Source organism: Drosophila sulfurigaster, chromosome 2R (genome assembly GCF_023558435.1).
Source record: "Drosophila sulfurigaster albostrigata strain 15112-1811.04 chromosome 2R, ASM2355843v2, whole genome shotgun sequence".
NCBI classification, from domain to species: Eukaryota; Metazoa; Arthropoda; class Insecta; order Diptera; family Drosophilidae; genus Drosophila; species Drosophila sulfurigaster.
The window spans coordinates 12431163-12453279 of NC_084882.1; the positions used below are offsets into that span (position 1 = coordinate 12431163).

At 33.8% G+C, this 22117-nt stretch overlaps 4 protein-coding genes across 5 annotated transcripts in view; 1 reads left to right on the forward strand and 3 right to left on the reverse strand.

Annotated features, from left to right (window-relative positions):
• Positions 1-2766: 2766 nt before the first annotated feature.
• Positions 2767-5304, reverse strand: LOC133836366 (uncharacterized). Its single transcript, XM_062266816.1, has 2 exons — positions 4168-5304; positions 2767-3354 (listed from the first exon to the last, which is right to left on the reverse strand). The coding sequence occupies exons 1-2, from the start codon at positions 4564-4566 to the stop codon at positions 3202-3204; spliced, it is 552 nt and encodes a 183-aa protein (XP_062122800.1). The 5' UTR covers positions 4567-5304; the 3' UTR covers positions 2767-3201.
• A 5414-nt stretch (positions 5305-10718) lies between these two features.
• LOC133836365 (endothelin-converting enzyme homolog) lies at positions 10719-14568 on the forward strand. The gene is given in 15 exon segments (XM_062266815.1): positions 10719-10793; positions 11156-11457; positions 11645-11945; positions 12003-12399; positions 12455-12747; positions 12805-12888; positions 12890-12973; positions 13034-13060; positions 13062-13118; positions 13184-13459; positions 13520-13776; positions 13836-13891; positions 13962-14125; positions 14127-14347; positions 14423-14568. Coding segments are annotated over 13 exon segments (2280 nt in total). The 5' UTR covers positions 10719-10793; positions 11156-11457; positions 11645-11708; the 3' UTR covers positions 14550-14568.
• Positions 14569-15054: 486 nt separating this feature from the next.
• LOC133837132 (tubulin polyglutamylase ttll-5) overlaps positions 15055-22117 on the reverse strand; it is a 42715-nt gene continuing 35652 nt past the window's right edge. For both annotated transcript variants that reach the window (XM_062267797.1, XM_062267796.1), the window contains exons 2-5: positions 19338-19374; positions 18364-19140; positions 18085-18298; positions 15055-18022 (exon numbers count right to left, since the gene is read on the reverse strand). In XM_062267797.1, coding sequence (XP_062123781.1) covers positions 16283-18022; positions 18085-18298; positions 18364-19140; positions 19338-19366 — 2760 coding nt within the window. In that variant the 5' untranslated portion in view covers positions 19367-19374 and the 3' untranslated portion in view covers positions 15055-16282. The remainder of the gene's footprint in view (positions 18023-18084; positions 18299-18363; positions 19141-19337; positions 19375-22117) is intronic.
• On the reverse strand, positions 20499-22075 carry LOC133839467 (probable serine/threonine-protein kinase dyrk1; the record flags this gene model as incomplete). Its single annotated transcript, XM_062271050.1, has 1 exon — positions 20499-22075. A coding segment is annotated over one exon (1296 nt), but the record flags the coding sequence as incomplete, so codon positions are not given.

Sequence of the window (22117 nt, forward strand, 5' to 3'; positions counted from 1 at the left end):
TCACTTTTGACTTTTTACTTTTTACTTACCGACAACACAGCGGCACGCCTCTATTTCGGGCGCTGAACCGCAAAAAAAAGGTGTTAGAAAAGGCGATCCTAGGTAGCTGCACCAATACAAGCTCACACATCACTGTTGTAGGTGTGAATGTCTGCGTGGATGAATGTTTGTAAATTGGTCTTTTTAGGTGCATGTGTGAATGCCGTGTTTAGATCGAAGGATAATGGTTGTGCCGGCCGGCATTGATACAGTTAAGCCAGCCACAACGAGTTTGTTCAAATACAATGTGTATTATGGTGCAGAGGAAAAACCAACATCCTCGATCATCGTCACTTGCCTCTTTGTACACGCAGCCTGTGCCGATCAATTAAAACCAGGGCTTCATAAAAAGACAATTGATTCCAGTTATCCTATTTATTGGCGCATTAGACATAGTTTGGTATTAACTTAAATATTTATTGGTTCAACTTTTCTTGGTTTGGAAATTTTTAATAAACAAACCTTATATCTAAAATGTAGAAGAAAGGAGATCTTCTTGAAAATGTATAACAAGTTTTGAGGAAATTATTCAAGAAATAATTGCAAAGGAAATATTACTTTTAGCCAAATAAAGCATTCAAGACTCTTATGTCATTTCAATAGGATGATTATTAGCAATACATTCTTTAACTTCATTGCTATTGTCAGCTGTAGTCGAAAAAACTAATACACATAGAATTTAATATTAAAATTGTCAAATAAATTAGTGTTAATTAATTAATATTTTTATTCCATATACCCAAAGAGGGCAAAAGTGGAACCGTGTTTTAAAAAGTTAAAGACCTAAATGACCTTGCCAACGTCTATTGAAGTAGAGGTTTCATCTAGCTATTATAATCAATTTTAATTTACAGTATATTTTATTTAAAAAAAAATAGGTAGTAAAATTAAATCAATACCACTCTACAATTTTACTAGACCGATTCATTCTTAACTTGTATATTCAGACGAAATGTTCTTAACTGCGGTTATAAGCTTAAAAATTAGTGTAAAACTCATGAATTACGAGCTATGTATTTTAAATTAAGACTACGGTGGATTAAATTAATTTCCTTTTTTAAAAATATGATAGAATCAATCTGGATCCAAAGATTGGAGTTGTCATTGAAAGCTGAATTGTCACTGTAAGAAAAGATGTAAAGTAAAGTAATCAGTCGGAGAGTCCTGATTGCATCTTTATTTTTTTTGCATGAAATCTAAACTTGAAATTTACAAATTAAAAATAATATCTTTCTTCACGCACTTCAAATTAAAAAAATTCAAATCTTAAGATAACAATATTAAAAACGCTCTTCAATTTAGAATATCGTACATATTTGAAAAATGTTCAGTCTTATTGAAGTTTTGACACCGCAAATTTTCGAATCAAGAGCTAAAGTTCTTTATTTTTCACTCAGTATACATATATGTATATATGTATTCAAAAAGCGTAAATGCTTCACTGTGTTTTATTATAGTCAATGAGCATTATATTTTCTATGTGGACCTTTAAAAACAAAAAATTAAATATGTCTTTAACATTTGTTTTTAAAACACATTAAAAAATTATTTTATGCGAGTAAAATACGCAGTACCCAGTAATACACAGGGCAATGGTTTTGGTTTGTTTTTTTTTATTTACTTTATGTTTGAAAAATTATTTTATGGTCTTCTTAATTTTTAAGGGAAATATGAAATTTAAATAGTTAAAAACCAAAAAATTTTAGTCATTCCATAGTTCTAGTAAATACATCAGAAATTCCATATATGTACATATGTAGTTACTTGGCTTTTGGATTCGATAGTCGACAACCCTTCGAAGACATTATTAAAAACTTAAAAAAAAATAGACTGATAAGAAAAATAAAAAACAAATATCATGAATATAGCAAAAAAAAATTAATCTTACATTCGAATTATTTTAATTTTAGTGATCAATAGAAATAAAGTAATTTTCATACACATAAATATATATTAATGACCTTTGAAGCTTTTGATTTATAATTTTAATTAAATAAATAATTAATTAAAAATGTTTGATGGTGAACAGACGGACATGGTTAAATGGTATTTTTAACCACCAAAGCGTCAACACTGACGTCAACCATTGCAAATATCGATGTTTGTTACCAACGGCCACCTCGCTCGATATATTATTGTGTAGTTGCCATCTTATTCGATATATTATTGTGTTATTACGATGTATTTCAAACATGGCGTCACAGCGATAGCTAATCGATAGCTGTGAATCATATCGATTAAGTAATCGATTATTGATAATTGATATGAAACCGAATAACAAATAACAAAGACTGTGGAATACAAAATGTATCGTTGATTCAAAAATGTTATTTTCATTTCGATATTTCATACTCTTTTATTTTAGCAGTAATTTCTTAAAACAGAATTTTACATTGATATAATTTTGTTTCCGAAATTATAATGTACTTCTAGAGTAGATTTAGATATGCAGAAGTTTGTGCAAAATTATTATTCCATAATAGTGTTGCCAAATTCGTTTTTGTCCAGTTGTTGTCTTTTATAGGGAGTCCAATTTCTACAGCGGTCCACAGACGTAGATATATCAAATGATATTCTATATTCTAAACACTAAGCACTTTTGTTGCAATGTTAACCAGATGAAGCGCTCAATGCCCTTTGTTGGAAATATGAATATCTCAAATTATTTTTTACAATGTCAAGTTCTATAGCCAAATTAAAATGAACAAACCAAAAACAAAATTGACATAATTTCAAAAATAATTATTTTCTAAAATAAGTACAATTACAAATTTTCTTACATTTAAGTCAATTAAAATGTGACAATCGAAATTTTCTAAGTAAAACATTCTAAATTGCAATTGCTTTCTTTTATTAAAAGCGTGCTATTCTAAAAACTGTGTAAAAGTTATTCACAATTCTTCTATCTTTTAGTTGTTGTTAGTTAGTATTTTAATTACAATGTATCCAAGAACGTTTCTTTTTTGTATGGTGGTATGCAATTTTTGTCGTTTTCGATGCATAATTCACAAAAAATTTGGAATTGAATTTAATAATTAGTCATTACAAAATAAAGCTATATGAAATACTTTTCAAAATTAATTTTAAAAATGATTGCTTGTCTGATAGCAGATGTAGCATTTTTCACATTTGCATACTATATCTACACACACAGTTTTAAATTTAATAAACATAAATTGTTTTCAATTGCGGCTTTAGTTCTGGAGGTATCACTGGTGCTGGTTCCGGTTTTCGGGCCACCAATCGTTTGAACCTTCCACTGAATTGCTTGCGGAATCCTTTAAAACTGATTTTGTCATTAGCTACCAACAGTTCCTAAAAAATAAAAAAAGTACTCATTAGTTAAAGGGTAAATCAAATCATAGTTGGGTAAAAGTAAAAGATTATTTGAATTTCCCGCGCAATAGCGTTTGGTTGATGTTTCGATACATTTATCGAAATTGGAATGGTTTGAATATTGAAAAACGTGCAACGAACAATGAAAATTGTTAGTAATTAATTAACTTCATAAAAATTCCATTCTAAACCATTTGTTAAAATTTGGATTAATCCATTCGACTTTATCTTTGAAAGGAAACACCCATCGACAAAGATATTTTTAGTGTTCTAAGTAGATTGGCCACATTACTGATTACCTGTTATCTTAGGGTTTTGTTGTTATGGCAATTTTAATCAACGCCTAAAATTGGTTAAAATTTATACAAACTCATAAATTTTTTGACTTTCATATGCCATTTGTAGCTGTGCAAAAATATATTCAATACGAGTATATTATTAAATACTATAGGCAAGCATATGCCCATGTTGGCATCGATGGTAGTTGTAATTATAGAAATTAATTGTCGCTGGTTTTAATTGTTTGTTTGTCTTCCGATTCGATTATATTTATTTGTGTTTATACGAATGTATTACAGTCTGTACACGTTTCAATTCAAATCCATACTATGTATGTACATACATACATACATACATACATATGTATGTTTTCTGAATGTATGGTATACATATTATTTTTGCATTCATTTTTAACTTTTATGACACATTTTGTGGTTTAGTAGAAATACGCGAATATTTAGGGCAAATACTACCTACTGAGGCGATGTTAATATTTTCTTGTGGTCTACGTACCGGGTTAATATGGTAGATATGTGGAACTGGCGCCTTAGGTGGAAACGTCCATTCAGCAATGGCAGCAGTCACCTCCGCATGCCCAACAGTTTGTTGAGCCGAGACGCCGCTCGTTCGCACAAAAGTAACATGTTGATGGTCTTTCATTGTCGGACTGCAATTGTTGGTGGTCCCCGATGTCTCAGTGTTGCTGAAAGTCACTGTTGCACGCGGTCGGTCATCCTCATTCTCGTGGTGATCCTCAACTGCAGACACAGATACAGCTACAGCACCAGCACCAGCAGCAGCGGTAGCAGCACTAGCAGCGTTTGTAGGCGATGCGCTGCGACGTTCGTCGCGTTTGCGTAATTTGCTTCGGACGAGACGCATTGTGAGAGTCCCAGTGTTACCATTTACCATTTCAGAACCAAAATGTGTTGTGTATAAATATCAGAATTTCTGATGCCTCAATTTGAGATACACTAACGACGTCCCGATTATATAATTTCAATGCCGAACTGTATACACTATAGAAAGGTGTGCATGTGAATGTACATATGTCTGTATGCTTGTCTCATCCAGTGTAAAACTTTTTGCAAAACTGCCAAAGTGGTCAAAAAATGTTTGACAGCCAACAAATGCCACTACTATACACACAAACACACACACAATTCGCTTTGACTAGAATTAATATCGATTTTCTAAACGTGGGCTGTTGTTTTTTGGGTGGTTCATGCTCCTGCGTCTTTGCGTCGTAGTATTTACGCTAACTTCGCTGTTCGCTTTTGTATTGTGTGATATGGTACAATAATTTATGGTATGTTTCCCGTTTATGAAAATTTTTTGTTACAGCCTTTCGGCTGCAATAATTGCTAACTGTACGCCACAAGATAGTACATTTGATTTAACAATTTTATTCTGCCTATTGTATATGTAGTAGCACTTTAAGTCTTCATAAAACAAACGTTTTTAATGCCACTTTCACAATCTTTATAGGCAACCTTTATTTGTTAGCATGCTAGCGCGTAAGGCAAGCATTTTTTTCAACAATGTACCACGTACACGTGTATTTATATGTATTTTGATAAGTTATTGCAATTATTTAGATATACATTTTTCACTATTAACCAAAGATGCAAAATATTTGACTTCACTTTAGTTTACGCAGAGTGTATCTGAACAAAGCTAAGTAAATATTAATCGACTCGCATACTGTATGTCAGCAAAACCTCAATACCACCATACGAATTGAGTCTCTCGTTTCCTCTGTCTCTCTCTCTCTTCCACTACGGCTTCCCAGTGGGAATAGCCATGTATGCATAGACTTTGGCTCTCATAAATAAAGTGTCGGTTGCTTTCAATTCATTTTTTGGCAAATATAAAACTCGGACAAGTATCCCATATTTTATAGTTAAATATTTACTATGTTAATTTTAGTATATTAAAAATTGATAGTATGCAATATGGTCAACCTTCTGTTTCCAAGCGCACCCAAAGTAGCAACTTGGCAGTGAGAGAGTCACCAACAAATTTCCCACTGTGTCTTTTGCAAACATATTTATAAAATATCGCTCTCTCTCGCTACTAACACTTAGAAACTACTGACGTCACATTCGCGTGAAAAAGTTCGTGTATTTATAGGGTAGATACACACATGCATATGTACTCGTGTACGCACACATTGAAAGAGCTTATAAGAGAGCGTCTCAGAGTTCAGACTAATGTACTTCATGCACGGCCATCATGATCATGAACACGTCGAATTGCAATTGTGTGCGTGTGTATCTGTGGAGAACCTTCCACCGAATATAAGAGTGAGCGAGCATTCACCGAGAACACTGCTATGTTTTGTATAAAATTTTAATAAACTAGGGTTTTTTTCGTTTTGGGATTTTTTTTATACCAATGCTAAAAATAAATGCACATCAAGAGCATCGTCGACGACATTAATGACGCATTAGGAAATTTAGCGAATAAACAGAAGACTACGCTGTGCTCATCTTGACGCCAAAGCGTTGATCAACTTCTATACGCAATTAATTCTGCCGTGTATGGGAGCTACAAGATCACATGTAGTATTCGTACAATGAATTTTGGAACTAGTGTTGTCAAGTTTCAAGACAATTCAATCAATCTATTAAACAATCTATGCGACTATTCTATGGCTGGCTAAAAATTCTGGTAATTTAGCACTACGGAGATATATATAGTAATCAATCTAAATGGATTTATGTTCAGTACATATCGATATCATTAAATATCGATTTATCAATAAAAGTAAATAAAATACAAATAATTCGTTAACAAGGCAATCAATCAATAACTTGGCGCATCTCAAGTGCCGAATTATTGCTTCTCTGTATAAGAATAGAAAGTGATAAACAAATGATAAATTGAACATTTAAAAATGAGTTATGAACTCACTTTGGGGAAGTTTTTTATATTGTTTTAAATCATATGGTTAACATATATTTTTATTTAATTATAGAAATTACATTCGAGGTTAAAATAATAAAAAAATTAATTTAATGGCACACCATATTCCGAGTTATCGTTCTCAAATGGCGATGAAGTAGAAGATACATTACTATCTATAGAAGTAGTATTATTTGCTATATGATCTTCATTGTTGACGGATATTAAATCGAGTATTCTATCGGTCTTATCATCTAAGGAATGGTTTAATGGTTCAAATGAATGGTTTACGTTTTCAGATCGAAGATCAATTCCATCAGTATCAAATGATTCGGGGGATACACCTTGTCCAAAATGGGTAATTATTGATATATTGGGGACTTTATTGTCAATAGTGTCATTCGCTCTGAAATTGTTTTTAACGTCATTCCCTTGAGATAACAAGTTGAACAGGTCAGGAGATGCAAAGCTAGGTCTTATTGTATCCGGCGATGTTTGGAAATTGATGTCTTCTGGTGAATCGTCGTTCGTTGAATATTGCACAGATGGAGGCGGAGTTGTTTTGAGAGTTACGTGGTGATAATGGTGGTGAATGTGCAAATCGGGGACATTGTGAAACTTTGTCGTTGGGTTCGATACAAATTCGAGTTTCTCGGTGACTAAAATGTTATTAAAAGTTGTTCGACTGCTATCTGATGAATAATGATATTGCTCAGATATTGGCAAATTCGATTCTATATGTTGCTGATAATTATCAGATGTTTGTATATACGTAACGGGAAGATGTTCGTCTGGTGATTTCGAAATGTCATTCATTTCTTCGAAGATAACCGTATCTTTTCGGTGATCTACAATTTCGCTTGCGGTATTCCCGTGATGTGGTTTGTTGACAATTCGACCGATCGACTGGGATTCAATGAGTTCAGCGATTTGTTGTGGTTCTGTGTAGTTCAAGCTTAAGCCACAGCATTGTATACTTAGAAATATAACTCCAAGTCCGAAGAAAATTATCGTATGAAAATAAGAAACTAACATTTTTTGTTTGAACACTTTACCGAAATCACAAAACAAATTAGACTGCCACTGAGCTTGAATTTGACTCGTATTCGTGTGATTTTACATAAAAATGCATATGTATAAGTAAATGTAAAATGAAAGTAAAACTGAAAAAGCGTTGATGGAGGAACGACTTTTGAATACCCTTCTCCTAACGGTGTTTAGCCAAAGATTGGCATAAATTAGTTTAAAAATATTAAAAACTCAAAGCCAATAAAAATACTGCATCAATCTATCGAACGTAGAGTATTTAATAGCGAAATTGCCTCACTTGCTTGCTGACGAATCGCAAACAGGTGAAACTGGTCTTGGGCAAGATTGATGTATCATAATAATACCCCGCAAATATGTTCGAAGTGATGAGACACTTGAAAGTCAATTTAAACAAACAAAATTTTCTTGACGTAAAGCCAAATTAAGCATAACAAGTACATTATAAATTATTCATAATTTGAATTATTCTCTTTTCGTAGACTGCTTTCTTAGTTCCTTTTGTTGTCTGGCAAGCGTAATCAAAGCAGACTCCAACAAATCCGATTGACTGGATTTCTTCCGTATAATTTCTGGAGATGGACAAAACGAAACTTTTGCAGAGGGTGCAACGGCTGCTTGCGTATGATAATTGAGAGAGTACGCAGTTTGACTCGATCGTGATGGCGCCCGTCCCTTATATACATATGGTATCTGAGTAAAAATATCACAAAAGCGGATTAAAATTGGAAATCACTTACATATCTCGTGCATTTAACTGAGTTATTTTCAGCACAACATAGCCATTCTGTACTCGCAACAATTAAATCTTCTTTCCGTGGCTTGAAGCATTTACAAAAATAAATTGCTTTAAATAAAGAAGAACAATAAAATCTTATTAAATATAATTCTTTTTTTTGGACTTTATTAAAATAAACATTAATGTACGCTTACCCAATAAAAACAAGACCATAATTAATATAAGAAGCGCCCCGATAGTTTTGTATGGATCTAATGATGATGATTGAATATTCTTGTTGTTATTTCTTGAGTCCAATGAACACAAGTCATTGTAGTCATCATATAAGGGACAATTTAGTTGTAATCCTGCATCTTTTTGTGTTTCATAACTCATTTTTTTGACACACATTGATATCGCTATGAGTTTCTATTTTGCCTATACAATGACACCGACAATTCCAAACGCAAAAACATCTCGAATGAGTTTCTATTTCCATTGGTCTTCTAGATACAATCATAACACATGAATCTGATGATGTTTTTCTTTTCGGATCTAGTTCGGTGTTCTTCATTTCACTAGCTTTAACAATCACTAAGAATTAATAACAGAAAATATGAGGTGTAAGTATAAAGACAATTATATAGATCGTATAGGTATAGGATCGTATTGTAATGGAGGATTCTAAAGCTGAACGTAATTTTCTTATATGAGTAACATATTGTTTCTGTACCACACCGTTTCTTGAAAATTCAAATTTTAATATTTTAATTTGGGACAACGCTAGTGATTATGTGTAGGTTTAATTATCACTTTCAGCAGTTTGAAAATATTTTTGAATTGAATAAGACAATTGCTTCTATTGCAATTATCAAAGCTTACAGACATTTGCAAAAAAGACATCGATAACAATATTTTATGTGAATTAATAATTCATTCCCATACATGAAAAAACGAGTTAATTAAATTAACTGAATATTGTGTAATTGGATAAACTGGAAGATTGATTTTCATTATTTTTACCTTCGCAATTATACTTGACATTTTTCTTTAGTCCCATTACAAAAGGCAGTAAGAATGTTATTGTTTCAGAAATATAGGGAATTAGTATTTTTGTCACCGTTGTTGATGCCTCGGTTTCAGATAATGGACAGCCATTAATACTTATTAGAAATGCATGAGCTTTTATTCCTTTATTTATCACATCCACAAAAATTTGTAAAGCATCTTTAGTCGTGGCATCAGTTACAATTCTTGAAATTTTGACTTTCAAAGCATCATGTTGTGCAGCGTTTTCTACAAATGGCATTTTTATTTTGATATCAAATGCTGAAAATTTAAATTACAAATATTACTTTATTTATTGTCAACAACTCTTACCTGGGACTTGATCGTCTAAGACATTTAAGCACAATGCATTTTTATTATCAGGACACTTCGATAAAATTGTAGCTGGAGATGAACTGAATCCCCGATCATTATTTCCCCGATCATTATTTCGGGAAAGTCCATTTTGAACATTGAGTAAATTTAAAAAACTCGCTTGTATTATTATTTAGGAATTGGTGAAATATGCTCTTATAAATTCGTAACCCATTTAGTTTATCAGAATTCACAATAAAGCTGCTTGGAATTAAAAGCTTAAAATTTTCCAGAAATTTTGGGTCTTTTTTGTCTAGAATATCGTTGTGAGATGTCAACAGTGCTGAAATATTTCCATTTACATATGTTCCAGACAAGTTATTTAATCTGAAAATTAATTTTGTATATTACTAAAAGATAAATTATATTTTTTATATATGGGAATGCCACATGTTTAAAGGATTGGAAGTGAAAATACGCAAAGCTATATTATTATTATAAATCCCTTGAGTGATCGCTGAAAAATCTTAAATTTTTATTGCAGATTGTTAAAACTTACGAGATTATTGGCATAATCCTCCACCATATTGTTTTTCTTTTTCTGAAAATTCGTATTTTAGCTGTTAAAAAATGGATGTGGTATGCTTAAATTAAAGATGGAATATTCCTCACTATGACAAGAAAAAGAAACGTAATTTTAACATTGTAATAAAATATTTAAATTGGATGTTTACTCACTCTGTTGGTGTTGGGTATATTTTCGATTGGTCACAAAATTCAGAAGACTTCTTCGCAATATCATTAATATTTGAGTTCTCGATTTTAGTATTCTGGTCCTTCTTTGCTCGAAGACTCTGCTCTGAGTAATTAGATTTATTTTCATTTATTTGGCCTTTAGCATATATATTTTTTTCTTGCCAAGGTTGCTTCTGTGAATAAAGACAATAAAAATTGACTTCCTTTTAGCTTAACTACTTACTATATTAAAATTATTCGAATTTGTCACACTTGAGGACTTCAGCGGATAAGTAATTATTGGATCACTTCGAGTAACTACTATGACATAAGGTGACATTATTTTTAAGGATTGACGTGTGGATGGCTCGTAAGTTTCATCCAGTATTAAGAGCTTATCCATATTATCTGAATTTAAATGGGGAGCAAAGACAATGTTAAAAATCAAATGGGGCACACACGGCTTGTCTTCATGGATATTATCTGAGCACTTCAGCAGTATAGCGTTAAGAGAATCTGCGTTACTTTTTGTCTTGGTATAACTAGGCATTATTATTATGATTATACACATAATTACGAATATGACAAATTGATAAAACATAGTTAATAAGATAGACTTTGGAATTAAATAATGTTTTTGATATAAGTATCAAAGCCGGTGTAGATTACTATACATAGTATGCTAAAATTAATAAACAGTATAACTGACAATTCAAATTTTACCGATTTCAGCTATTATAACCGTTTGGCGCCAGATACTCCATAATACAAATACATTCCCCTATGCATTGGTTAAGAGAAAATGAGAACAAAAAGCTTTGGTACCGCAAAAAGCTTTTGCAGGAAGCTCTTTAAGCTCTTGCGAACTATTGTGATAGTACATTGAGTATGTGAAAGGAAATAAAAACAAATATTATTTAAAGCAGCACAATTTTGTTTAATATTTGTAAATTTAGGTTGCAAAAATGTTTTTTACAATTCTAAAGTGCTGGAATTTTAATCAGAGTACAGAAATCCAGGACCAGGGTATGCGTGTAAGCAAGTAAATGTAGTTCGAGGACTTATATACGACTACGACAACGACAACGACTACATACCTACATACACATGTACATTTGTGATGTTTTTGTAGAAATATGTATATTTATTGATTTAACGCTAGTAAATTATTCAATTTCCTCATGTGCTGAACGCGGACTTCTGCTGCAATCCTCCATCTAGATAATAGAAATAAGCAATATATTTAACTGAAAACTGTTTTGCAAAGCAAAGCTAAAGTTAAACCATGACAGCTGAGTTTAGTACGCGTAATACTTTTCGAAAGAGTGGAGCTGCCGGGTTAGGCAATAATGCTCGCAATGTGATTACTTCGGCGAATCCCTCCGGCGGCAGCAGCGCGTCGCTGCTCCAAAAACAGTTGTCATTCAAGACCCCAATATGCTCGAACCAATTCGGCAAGGCGGATGAGGTTGAGATGATTGAGAGCTCCAACACTGATAACTTGGGCGGCAGATATAATAAGGTATATACTTCGATTTCATATATAACGTAATAATTATTATGATTTATTATATTCAAGAATAATATAATTGGCTGGATATGTTGTGCACCATGCATATGGTTGCGAACTTCTGCGGCAGTGCACAAAGTGGCCATAACATCGGCAACCCTGTTGGTGACAACCCTGCTGGTGGCATCACCGATCTTATTTTTAATCAGCACAGCTCCGTCGCCGCTGCCGAGGGATTGCTACATGGAGGGCGATGGCTGCTCCCCCACGAGTTCGTCCCCTTCGGAATGCACAGAGGCCATTTGTGAGACAGTCTCGTCAAACATTCAGGCTAGACTCAATTGGAATAAGGATCCGTGTTCGGAGTTTAAAAAGTTTAGCTGCTGGCGCAGCAGTCTCAATAAAAACATAACTAATCAGATCGAAATGGGGAATTCACAGAAATCCGTTGACATTCAAATGCAGAGTGAGTAGACAAGTGTTATTCACTTAAATCATTTAATAATATTCACCTTTTTCAGTACTGCTTCAAAATTCGAGTATGAATGGTCCTTTTAAGAAATTACATAGTTTATTTGAGAGTTGCTTAAAGCTGACAACGAATTCATCGGCTATACAACGCGTCTTTGCCACATTAGGAGGATACCTCACTGTAGGCACTTTAGGTCCCTCGTCCATTGCACCGCTCGTAGCCAAAATATATGATCTGGGCCCGAGTCCATTAGTAGATATTTATTATGATCTCAGTTATGGAAGAAGACCCCATGTGCTTCTTATCATTAGCGGACCAAGTACCTCGTCTATTATCTTGGAGGTATTTACAAAATTATGTTTTTATGATATCATTTAAAAATTATTTATTTTTTTATAGAATAAAATTCGTTGGATGAGCCCGAAAGCTCCGCCAAATCGTTTAAGGCAAGGAATCCCCAAGTTGTTACCAGATCTAATCGATCAGTTTTTTACCAAATTATTTATCTTATGCTCAACGTATCTCTGAAAAAGATACCATATTGGAGTTTGTTAAGGATCTCAATAAGGTAATTGTCCATTAAATTATCCAAAGAAATTAAAAACTCAAGTTTGCTGTGCCATTTTAGATGCAAGTTGAGCAATCTCGTCGAGGTTTTTTGGGATAGCTCTGTGTTATATAATATATCCAGTTTGCAATCGATGTATCCAGTGGTATGTTAAGGCTTAAAATTTCTCAATATTTTAATTTGTTGTGACTAATTTAATTTGTATTTCAGCTAAATTGGACTCTTCTTATTCCAAAAGACTGGAGTGGCCCTATTGTTGTGAGAAATGCTGATTATCTCAGAGCTTTACAAGCATTTCTGACCAAATATCCATCTCGAGTTGCGCATAACTCCATGTTATTACTAAGTGCACTTGAAATTTTACCAAAAGATTATCCTAATCCGGAAGTATGCACACGCTCGACAATGTGGGCTTTGCCCGAGCTAGCCTCAGCATTATATATTGCTCAGCACTCGACAGAAGATTCAAAGGACATCATAAAACGAGTAAGCCGAATTTTTAAATTAATCCTATTGTCCTTTATTCTTAAAGCTTCCTCTTTTAAGGCGGACATTGTTTTCAAGTCGCTAAAAGCGCACTTAAAAAGAGCTCCTTCCTTAAAAGGTGCAGCACTCGTGAAACTATCAGCTTTAAAAATTCAATCCCAAACCTGGGAAGGATTTACAAACCTAACGCAATTGATGAAATCACAGGAATCACTTCAAATTAGCTCAGATAGTTGGCTAGAAAATATTCTAGGGATATATAAAAGGAATAAATTAGTACCAAATACAATTAATATGGACTCCAGTTCCCATGATGCGTAAGTATTAGAAAATTATATTTATTTATATTTATATTATATTTAATATACCATTTCAGATGGGCCTATCCTATTGTTTCGACTATATTTTATGACACTTTGAGCCATTCAATTGGTGAGAACAATGTGTGCTCATTTGTTTAGCCATATAAAAAACTAACGTTTTATTAAATCGTAATTTGCAGTGGTTCCGTTATCGGTTATCTTGATACCATATTTCAATGCACGATTGCCTCCATATTTGCATTATGCTTCAATTGGCGTTTCCATTGCTAAAGAGATTTTGCGGTCAATAACGAAGAACTTCGATGACAAAGCAATGCGTTGTGTACCGCATTCAGTTAATATTTTTTTCGAACTTTAGCCGCATGGATATTTTAATTCACTCCGGAGGAATGCAGATCTCGTACCACTCTATGCTTTCCCTAACTGGTCCTATAAAAGGCATGGCACGTCTGCCGGGATTGAACTTGACTCCAACACAAATCTTTTTCCTAGTCTCTGCTCAAGAGCTCTGTGCTGAATCAAACTACATGGGAATTGACACAAGCGCTTCTGAGTTCGACAACATGTAAGTAAATTACTTTATCCTAGTTGAACCGGTGATTTAAAAGTGTTATATATTTCAATTTATTGCCCTTTTTAGATTGGGTTGGCTCATCGCACAAGGAGGTAGCGCGACTGAAGTTTTCAAATGTCCATCTGGTTCTATGATAAATATTCAAAAAAAACCTGCAATGTTCTTTAAATGTAATTTGTATAGTGCAAAATAAACTACTGAAATTTTGCGGATGTTCTTCGTTTGATTTAGGAACTCAATGTGAAACAACAACCCGTCGAAACACTACTTTTTATCCGATGTCAGCGACTATGCGAAATCTAGTGAATAGAAAATACTTCATTATTTTCTACATATTTATTTACAAATAAATATATTATTTTGTGACAATTTAAGTATTTGTAGAATAAATAAAAGTTGTCATTTAATTAAATCTTTTTGCGTTTTTTATGGGCTGGGAATCCACATAATTCTTTTTCACTGTTTTCGTCAAGTAAAAGGAAATCACCTTCAAACTGGAAATTATATTGTACTTACCTATTTTGAAGCCATTTTTATTTACCGATTGCAATATAAAAAAATAAGAAAGCAAAAAACAAAAATTGTAAAAATTCTTTGTTAATTTATTAAAAAGTATAAAAAATATAAAATAAAAATACAACACATTTTGTCTTTGCATTTTAAATACTTTTGACATTTTTTTTTGTTAAACAAAATAATTAATCTTGTAAAAAAAAGTAATGAAATTTGTGAAAACATAAATATTAAAAGGAAAATGTTTGTAACAAAACAATTGAGCTAAAAGTAGCATGTAAGAACTGTGAGTTCCACTATTTGGCTTCGTGTTATTTTTTTCTTGGTTTTTGTTTATCCATAAATTCGCTTTTATATCCTATACACAATTAAAAATTGTAATTTTTCACATTTTATTAGTATTTAAATAAATTAATAAATATATATTATGTTAAGGGTACTAAAGATGAATAGGACTATATTCTTTGAGGTAATATTGAGAATAAAAGTTGAAGCGTACATCAGAATTCTGAGGGGTAATATTAAGAAACTCGTTGCATATTCTTTAAGGCCCCTATTGAATAAAGCGCGATATGCAAAGAAAATATGGGAAGTGATTCTTAAAGACTTAACATATTCGAATTACTTCCCAGTAAAGTAGATAATTTGTCTATTTTTTGTGACTACAAATATGAATTTAAAAGCAATTTCAGTTTCTAGACATTGTTTAAGGCACACTACGCTCCAAAATTTTGCGCAATATATGTCCGCGATTTGGTTCCGTCGAAACTTGGTTCCGTCGAAACCCATCCAATCTAAATCACATTTCTTGACCAGCATCAGTTTTAATATATCGTACAATTGTTTTAAGAATGAAGGGTCGAAAAATGAGTTGTTGCCCGATGAACGATGTAAAATGCAATTTATGCTAGTTTGCATCATATAGATGCTGACTAAAGTTTACCAAATGTGGCCTACTATATCACACAACTGTCATAGGAACTAGCGATTCAAGATTAGTTCTTGTATTTTAACATTTTGTTCTTTACCTATCTTTGAGGTTCAGTTCCGTTCATCTTAAGCAAATTAGATCAAATTACTTAAAATTATAAAATCTTCGGCTGGCCAAAGATAGCTTTTCATACTTCTTTATCACTACACACAGAATTTGAAATACTCTTGTAGAAAGCAATGCAATTGAATATCCAATAATAAAAAATATACTTGATTTGCCAAAATAATACTTGATTCAATTTTGAATATTTTGTAGAATGCCGTTGAATACTAATATTAGCAAACTAGTATGCATAATAAAAAGTCTTATATTGTATTTTATTTACTAGTATTATAAGCCTATTCTGAATGCGAGAAATTTTGTTATCGAAAATCATTGGAAAAATTGTTATGTCTTAAGCTTATAAGTTGTAAAAATTCTTATTTGGAATCCCTTGTGCTTCTCGATCTTAATGATATATCTTGTACATTTTCACAATTTTTATCGCAGTTTTTAATATACCCATCATACTTGCTAACTTCTCTTGACATTCCATAAGACGTCACCATTGCTGGGAGAGCTCTAAGAAAACCATGTAAGCCGGACGGAATGGGGGGTGTTGCTGGCACTGATAGTCCACATCGGTTATATAAAAAGGGCATAATCCCTGTGACATTCGTATGATGTGTGAGGACTGCCTCCAAGTCGGATTCTTGAGCGTGCATTAAAAACAGGCTGTAGGCATTGGTTGGTATCATGCCAAAATGGTCAAACGAGTCAATATATGCCTCAGTATCTCTTCGGTATAATTCGAGAAAATCTCCCAACAATTTCGCTACCATGGCTGAGCGAGCCTTGCTTATGTTTTGAGAATTCTTAAACAATACGGGTGGTTTTACACCTCCGCCATATTTGGTTAAGAACTTAATTATGATTTTCTCATGACTATCTTTTGGGTCTTGGGTTAATCGTCGTAAAACCGACTCTAAATACAAACTGAAAGTCTGACGCGCTTGAAAATGTGTCAATGTTGAGCCACTGGTGATTTTCTTCAACATTTGTTTGCGCAGTCGTCTGCCTTCCTCCTCACACTTCTCAACGATTTGCTTCTTCAGAAAGGGAATTTCTGAATCCGTTTCCAAAGCGCGCTCGTATTGCATGATTCGATTTTCCTGAGAGTTGTCATCCTTCGCACTTCGTTGTCCCGAACCGAATAGGTTCGAGTGCAGCATTTGGTTATAATTGTGTTGTGTGACTAATGTTTGGAACGTTTGGCCTTGGACATTTGGTGTGGATATGGGGATACCATTGGCAGGATCCAAGAAGTTTCCATAACGTTGCATAGTATCGTCAGTTGGGAATATGCGAACAAAACCTCCACGTCGAGTGTACTGTAACCGGGCACTTCTCAGAATGCGCTGCTCCTCTTGTGTTAATGGAATCACAGGTTTCTTTTTGGATTTTGTCGATCGAAGCGCGGATTCACTTGTATCTACTTGTCTTTGGCAGCTTGAGCTCCGAAGTCGTGATGATTTTCCATCGTAATGTGTCCGCATTTCTGGTGTGAATGCTGGGATGCCGACACAAGTTAACAAATCAGTAACAAGACAGGCTTTTACCTTCGTATCGAGGGGACTATCAACGCCCATAGACGGTGATAGATTCACTTCCAATAACCATGGTTTAAGTGTATTATCAATCAAAATATCAAATCCATACAGCTCAAAGCAGTTGTTCACATTAGGTACAAACATTCGGCACGCGGAAATGATTGTTTGGGCACAGGCAAGAACCGCCTTAATTATCAAATCCTCAATATTTAACATTAGCAGATGAGTGTCGCACCCCTGAAGTTTGAGATGTCGTAAAAGCGCTGACAAGGTCCACTTGTGACCAACATCTTCGTCTTGTGCGTCCGATGATCGTATGTAATCGGAATGATATTTGTTGATACTGTAGTTGCAAAGATGCATGCAAGGATTCCACAAGTTGTCCGCATTCCTGTCATATCTAACAGTAGCCAATCGCACAATGCCCTCCTCATACAGATAGATTATAAGGGGGTCAAATGATGTTACCAAAACGTAAACTCGCAAGTCGCATTTGTGACCATCAATGCAAAGAGGATCCACAATATATTTCGATACTAAAACTTGTTCGTCCTGGGGAATTTGATCCGGCTGCAAGCAAGATTTATACTTATTATTATATATAATTCAATAGTTACAATAGCTAATCTTACCGAATTGACAATAAAGATGCCACGTCCCCTACTGGATGCTGCTGGTTTAACAATCCAAGGTCCTCGATGTTTATTATGTGCAAATATCAAATCTCGAATTTCAAGAGGTAGAATGAAAGACTGAGGTACTATGTCGAAGTGTTTCATTCCCCGCAAGTGCTGCATGCGCTCAATATTCTTATAAAGTCTATCTTTTCGGGTTAACTCATAAGACCTACATTGAGATAATAAGGTATTAATATTGAAAAATTCCAAACTTACTAATAATTACCAACTTACCTCGGAAAATGATTTACCCGCTGATACAAGGCCAAATTACGAAGCGTATCAAGTTTCATATGAACACCTGTCCACAGCAAATTAAAATTCGAATCACCTTGAACTTCGGTTAATCCATGAACATTGAATATTTTGCGTAGCAATTTGGTTTCGGTTTGAATGAACTTATACGTGATTTTCAACTGATGCGCGGGCATATTGATTCCACATTCGTTGTCTTCCTCACTCGACGCCTCATGATCTTCTTCACTAGTGTTGATCTCGGTATTAGATTGTGATGTCGTTGCAGACTCATAGCCACTTTCCTTATTTAAATTGACCTCGATTTCGATGATTGACGTATTTTTACTTTTATGAGGTTTTCTCGATTTAGTCTCGTTGTATTGAATAGTTTCATCCCCATCGCTGGAAACAGATGCGTCGCTTGACGAGAATGCATCTAAAGATTTCTTAATTGGATTTCTATGATTAACTAATTCTTTGCAATTTGCTACTGTTTTTTCCACGGCCACAAATATTTTTCCTTGATTTGTATAATTTGATTGTGTTTTACTGACGGTTGGTGAGGATGATGTTTTATGAATTGTTTCGTTCGGAGTGGATACAGCACTGGGGCTATCTGCTCCGGTCTTCGATTGTTGTGGTGCTGCTTCAAGTATCAATTTTCTTGTCTTTGGATTTAAAATATTGGTGCGGAACACTAACACAGCTTCACGGGAACCAATTTTTCCACTTGTAACCCATTCATCAGAGTTTACATACTTAAAACACCTTTCGCTAAAAGGAATCATAAATTATAATCTTAAGAGAAATCTAACTTTTGTGTATCTTTTGTGATCTATCCTCGAAATATGAGTAAAAACAGAAAATTGAAGTTTACAAACAAATAGAAGGAAATAATAGGAACTAAACGGGCTAAATTATTAATTTCTTCCGGTCTATGTCTGAAGTTGATAGTTAAGAAAAGAACTTACGTTGAATTAATATGTGAAGATGCAGGCATGGCAATTTCTGGAATAATAAGAGATATATTTTATAGAAATTGCGTTCACTATGTTAGGTCTTACAAATTAGATAAAAATCAAGTAGTTCCTTTAAAAAACACTCTTGGATCTTATTTATTTAGAGATTAAAACCCGAAGGTGTCGGTAGCGATAACAAATAATTAGCTATGAAAAACACAGTCTCATGTGGTCGACTGTAAATACCCTATACCCATGTAAACTTAACAAAAATTTGATTTATATATAATTATAAACTTTATTTAAAATATTCCATATATATTATGTTCGCTCCAAATCCAGATCATTTTGTTAATGTATTGATGGTACTGTAAATCAACAAAGAAAACGTGTCTTACAGAGTACATTAATCCGCAGAAATTAGAAACTTCAATAAGTTTCTTAAATGCAAAACTTTAAACGTCCATTTTTTTATACAAGCATGGGATTTCTGTATGGCCATGTGGATCGAATATTGAAACTAATTAATCGCAACAATTCTCTATTGCAATTCATATGCATATTTTAAGTAGTGGCGGCCGGGATGATCATGGGATGCGGTATGGATTCCAAATATAAAGTGTAGATAAGGCGTTATAAGCAGCTTGACTTGGTCTTCGAGGGATCCAGGCGGGATCAGTGAGTAGCATGCACAGCCGAGAAACCACCAAATGCACAGCCGAGAAACCACCAAATAGCATACTACATATTTTTTTGAGATATTTCAAAAGGATTGATTGGGTTGTGCCATTACTACCCATAGATTTGGACGATTAAGCCAAAAATAATCATAGCAGAAATAGGAACATGTATCCAAGTAGATCGTTATTAATTGTCTCTGGGCGATCTTATGTTGATCATGTTGCTTTGTTGGAAGTCGGAGTTATTTAGTTATGGACACCTTACCTGGAAGCCATCTTTGCTGCGTTACATCTCTTGGACTGTATATTATTATTTGTGATTAATCCCACACAATTAATAAACAATCATATGTAAACATTCATTGAATTGACGAGGTCTATAGAGTTGTACATCGCCTTCTAGCGAGATTTAATTCCAAAAATTCTCCGTTATTAAAATGTACTTAACGTTCTTACAATTCTAAAAGTTCATATTCAAAAAAATACTCTTATGAAAAAAAGAAAACTTAATTGGTAATTTTACATTGTTCATCATATGTTCTTATGACATATTATTTAATATTTTATTTAGTTATTATTACAAAATGTCTCAAAAATGTAAAATTTTTGGGAAACATTTTGGACAATGTTTAAATGTTCAAAATTAATTATATGTTTACATAATCACATATTTCATTTTCTTCCATAATGACATATTTTAAAAATAATAACTAGCATTACAACAAATTGTATTTGCAAGGGTTTCAAATCTTAATCAGCATAGGGCACATCAGTTTACATCCAGTTGCGTCTGTCTCCGGTGTTGTTATTTGACGAGCCAAAAGGATATGTCCGATTTGCGTACATAGATGAGGGATTCATATTGTTATTAAATTGTCCACTGTCATTGAATTGGCCATTGTATTGATTATACTGCTGATCCGACAAATCGCTGTTATTGTATTCCATAGGGTTTCCACCATATGTGTTTTTATTGAAAATTGTATTATTTGTTTGAGCCATATTTGCAGAGAAGTAATTCGAACTAGTTTGCATGTTTTGCATATCGCTTGTCATGTTAGAATTCATGAATTGATTTTGATTTGTAAATGTTTGACGATCATGGTTAGAATTTGAGTTATAAAATTGTTGATTTTGAGCCGGAAGTTTTGATTTGGGATTTTGTTGGGTGGAACTTGCATTAAACTGATTCCGAGTTGGTACTGCAGAACTTGAATTATAAGATTCGCGATTTTGTGCTGCAGGATTTGAATTAAACGAATCTCGACTCTGTGTGTCAGAATTTAGGTTATAAGAACCACGATTTTGTGTGGCAGAATTGTAGTTATAAGCTTGTTCTCGATTTTGTTCTGAAGGATTTAAGTTCAACAATTGTTGGCGTTCGCTAGTATTGCTACTAAATGTAATACTTGATGAGTTAATACCAGCGCTAATTGTGCTTGATGAAGGTTCTTGAAGTTTCTTCTGCTCGATTAGAGAGTAAACTTGAATAATTTGCTTCAACTGTTCAGGATTAATCTTTGTTTTTCCTTGTGAGATCAATGATGAGGCTAATTTGGCAGCCAGTTCGGTTTTATCAAATTGATCTGATATTTTGTATGATCCTGTTGACTTTGTATTTTGAGCGACTTCCTGATTTGAGTAAGAATTGCTCAGAGCTTGTCCGGCGGTACTGCTATTCCCAGTAGTTTTCTCATTTTCATTTGAACCATGAGCCGTCAATTCAGCAGCAAACTCCAGCAAAGCTTCGGTATCGTTGACAGCCTTTTTCAGTGCTCGCTCTTGATTACCTTCCAACATTTTGGAAATTATTAGACCCGTAAATTTTTCCTTTGCCGTCTCCAAAACGACACAATTTTCGGGTGAGAGAATCAAACTATTGACCTTGTCTGGATGCACCTTAGAAATCTGTAGAGCTTTGGCTAATAATTCCGTAATGCTGGGGCCTAAACTTCCTAAATAATCCTCAAGTGCTGTTAAGAGTCGAAGCACATGAATTACATTAACTTCCTCTCTTGCCTCTCTGGGCTTTGGCTTGGGTTTGGGGGGGGACTTGGCTCTCGCCGATGTTTAATGGGTTCTCGACGATGCTCAACGGTTTTTTCAATGTGG

What these genes read in the sequence shown, in the direction of transcription:
- LOC133836366 (XM_062266816.1), bottom strand. Translation starts at nt 4,566, where the DNA reads ATGGTAAATGGTAACACTGGGACTCTCACAATGCGTCTCGTCCGAAGC. An exon ending in ATATCTACCATATTAACCCG is followed by an intron (nt 3,355 to 4,167) that starts GTACGTAGACCA and finishes TTTATTTTTTAG; the next exon opens with GAACTGTTGGTAGCTAATGA.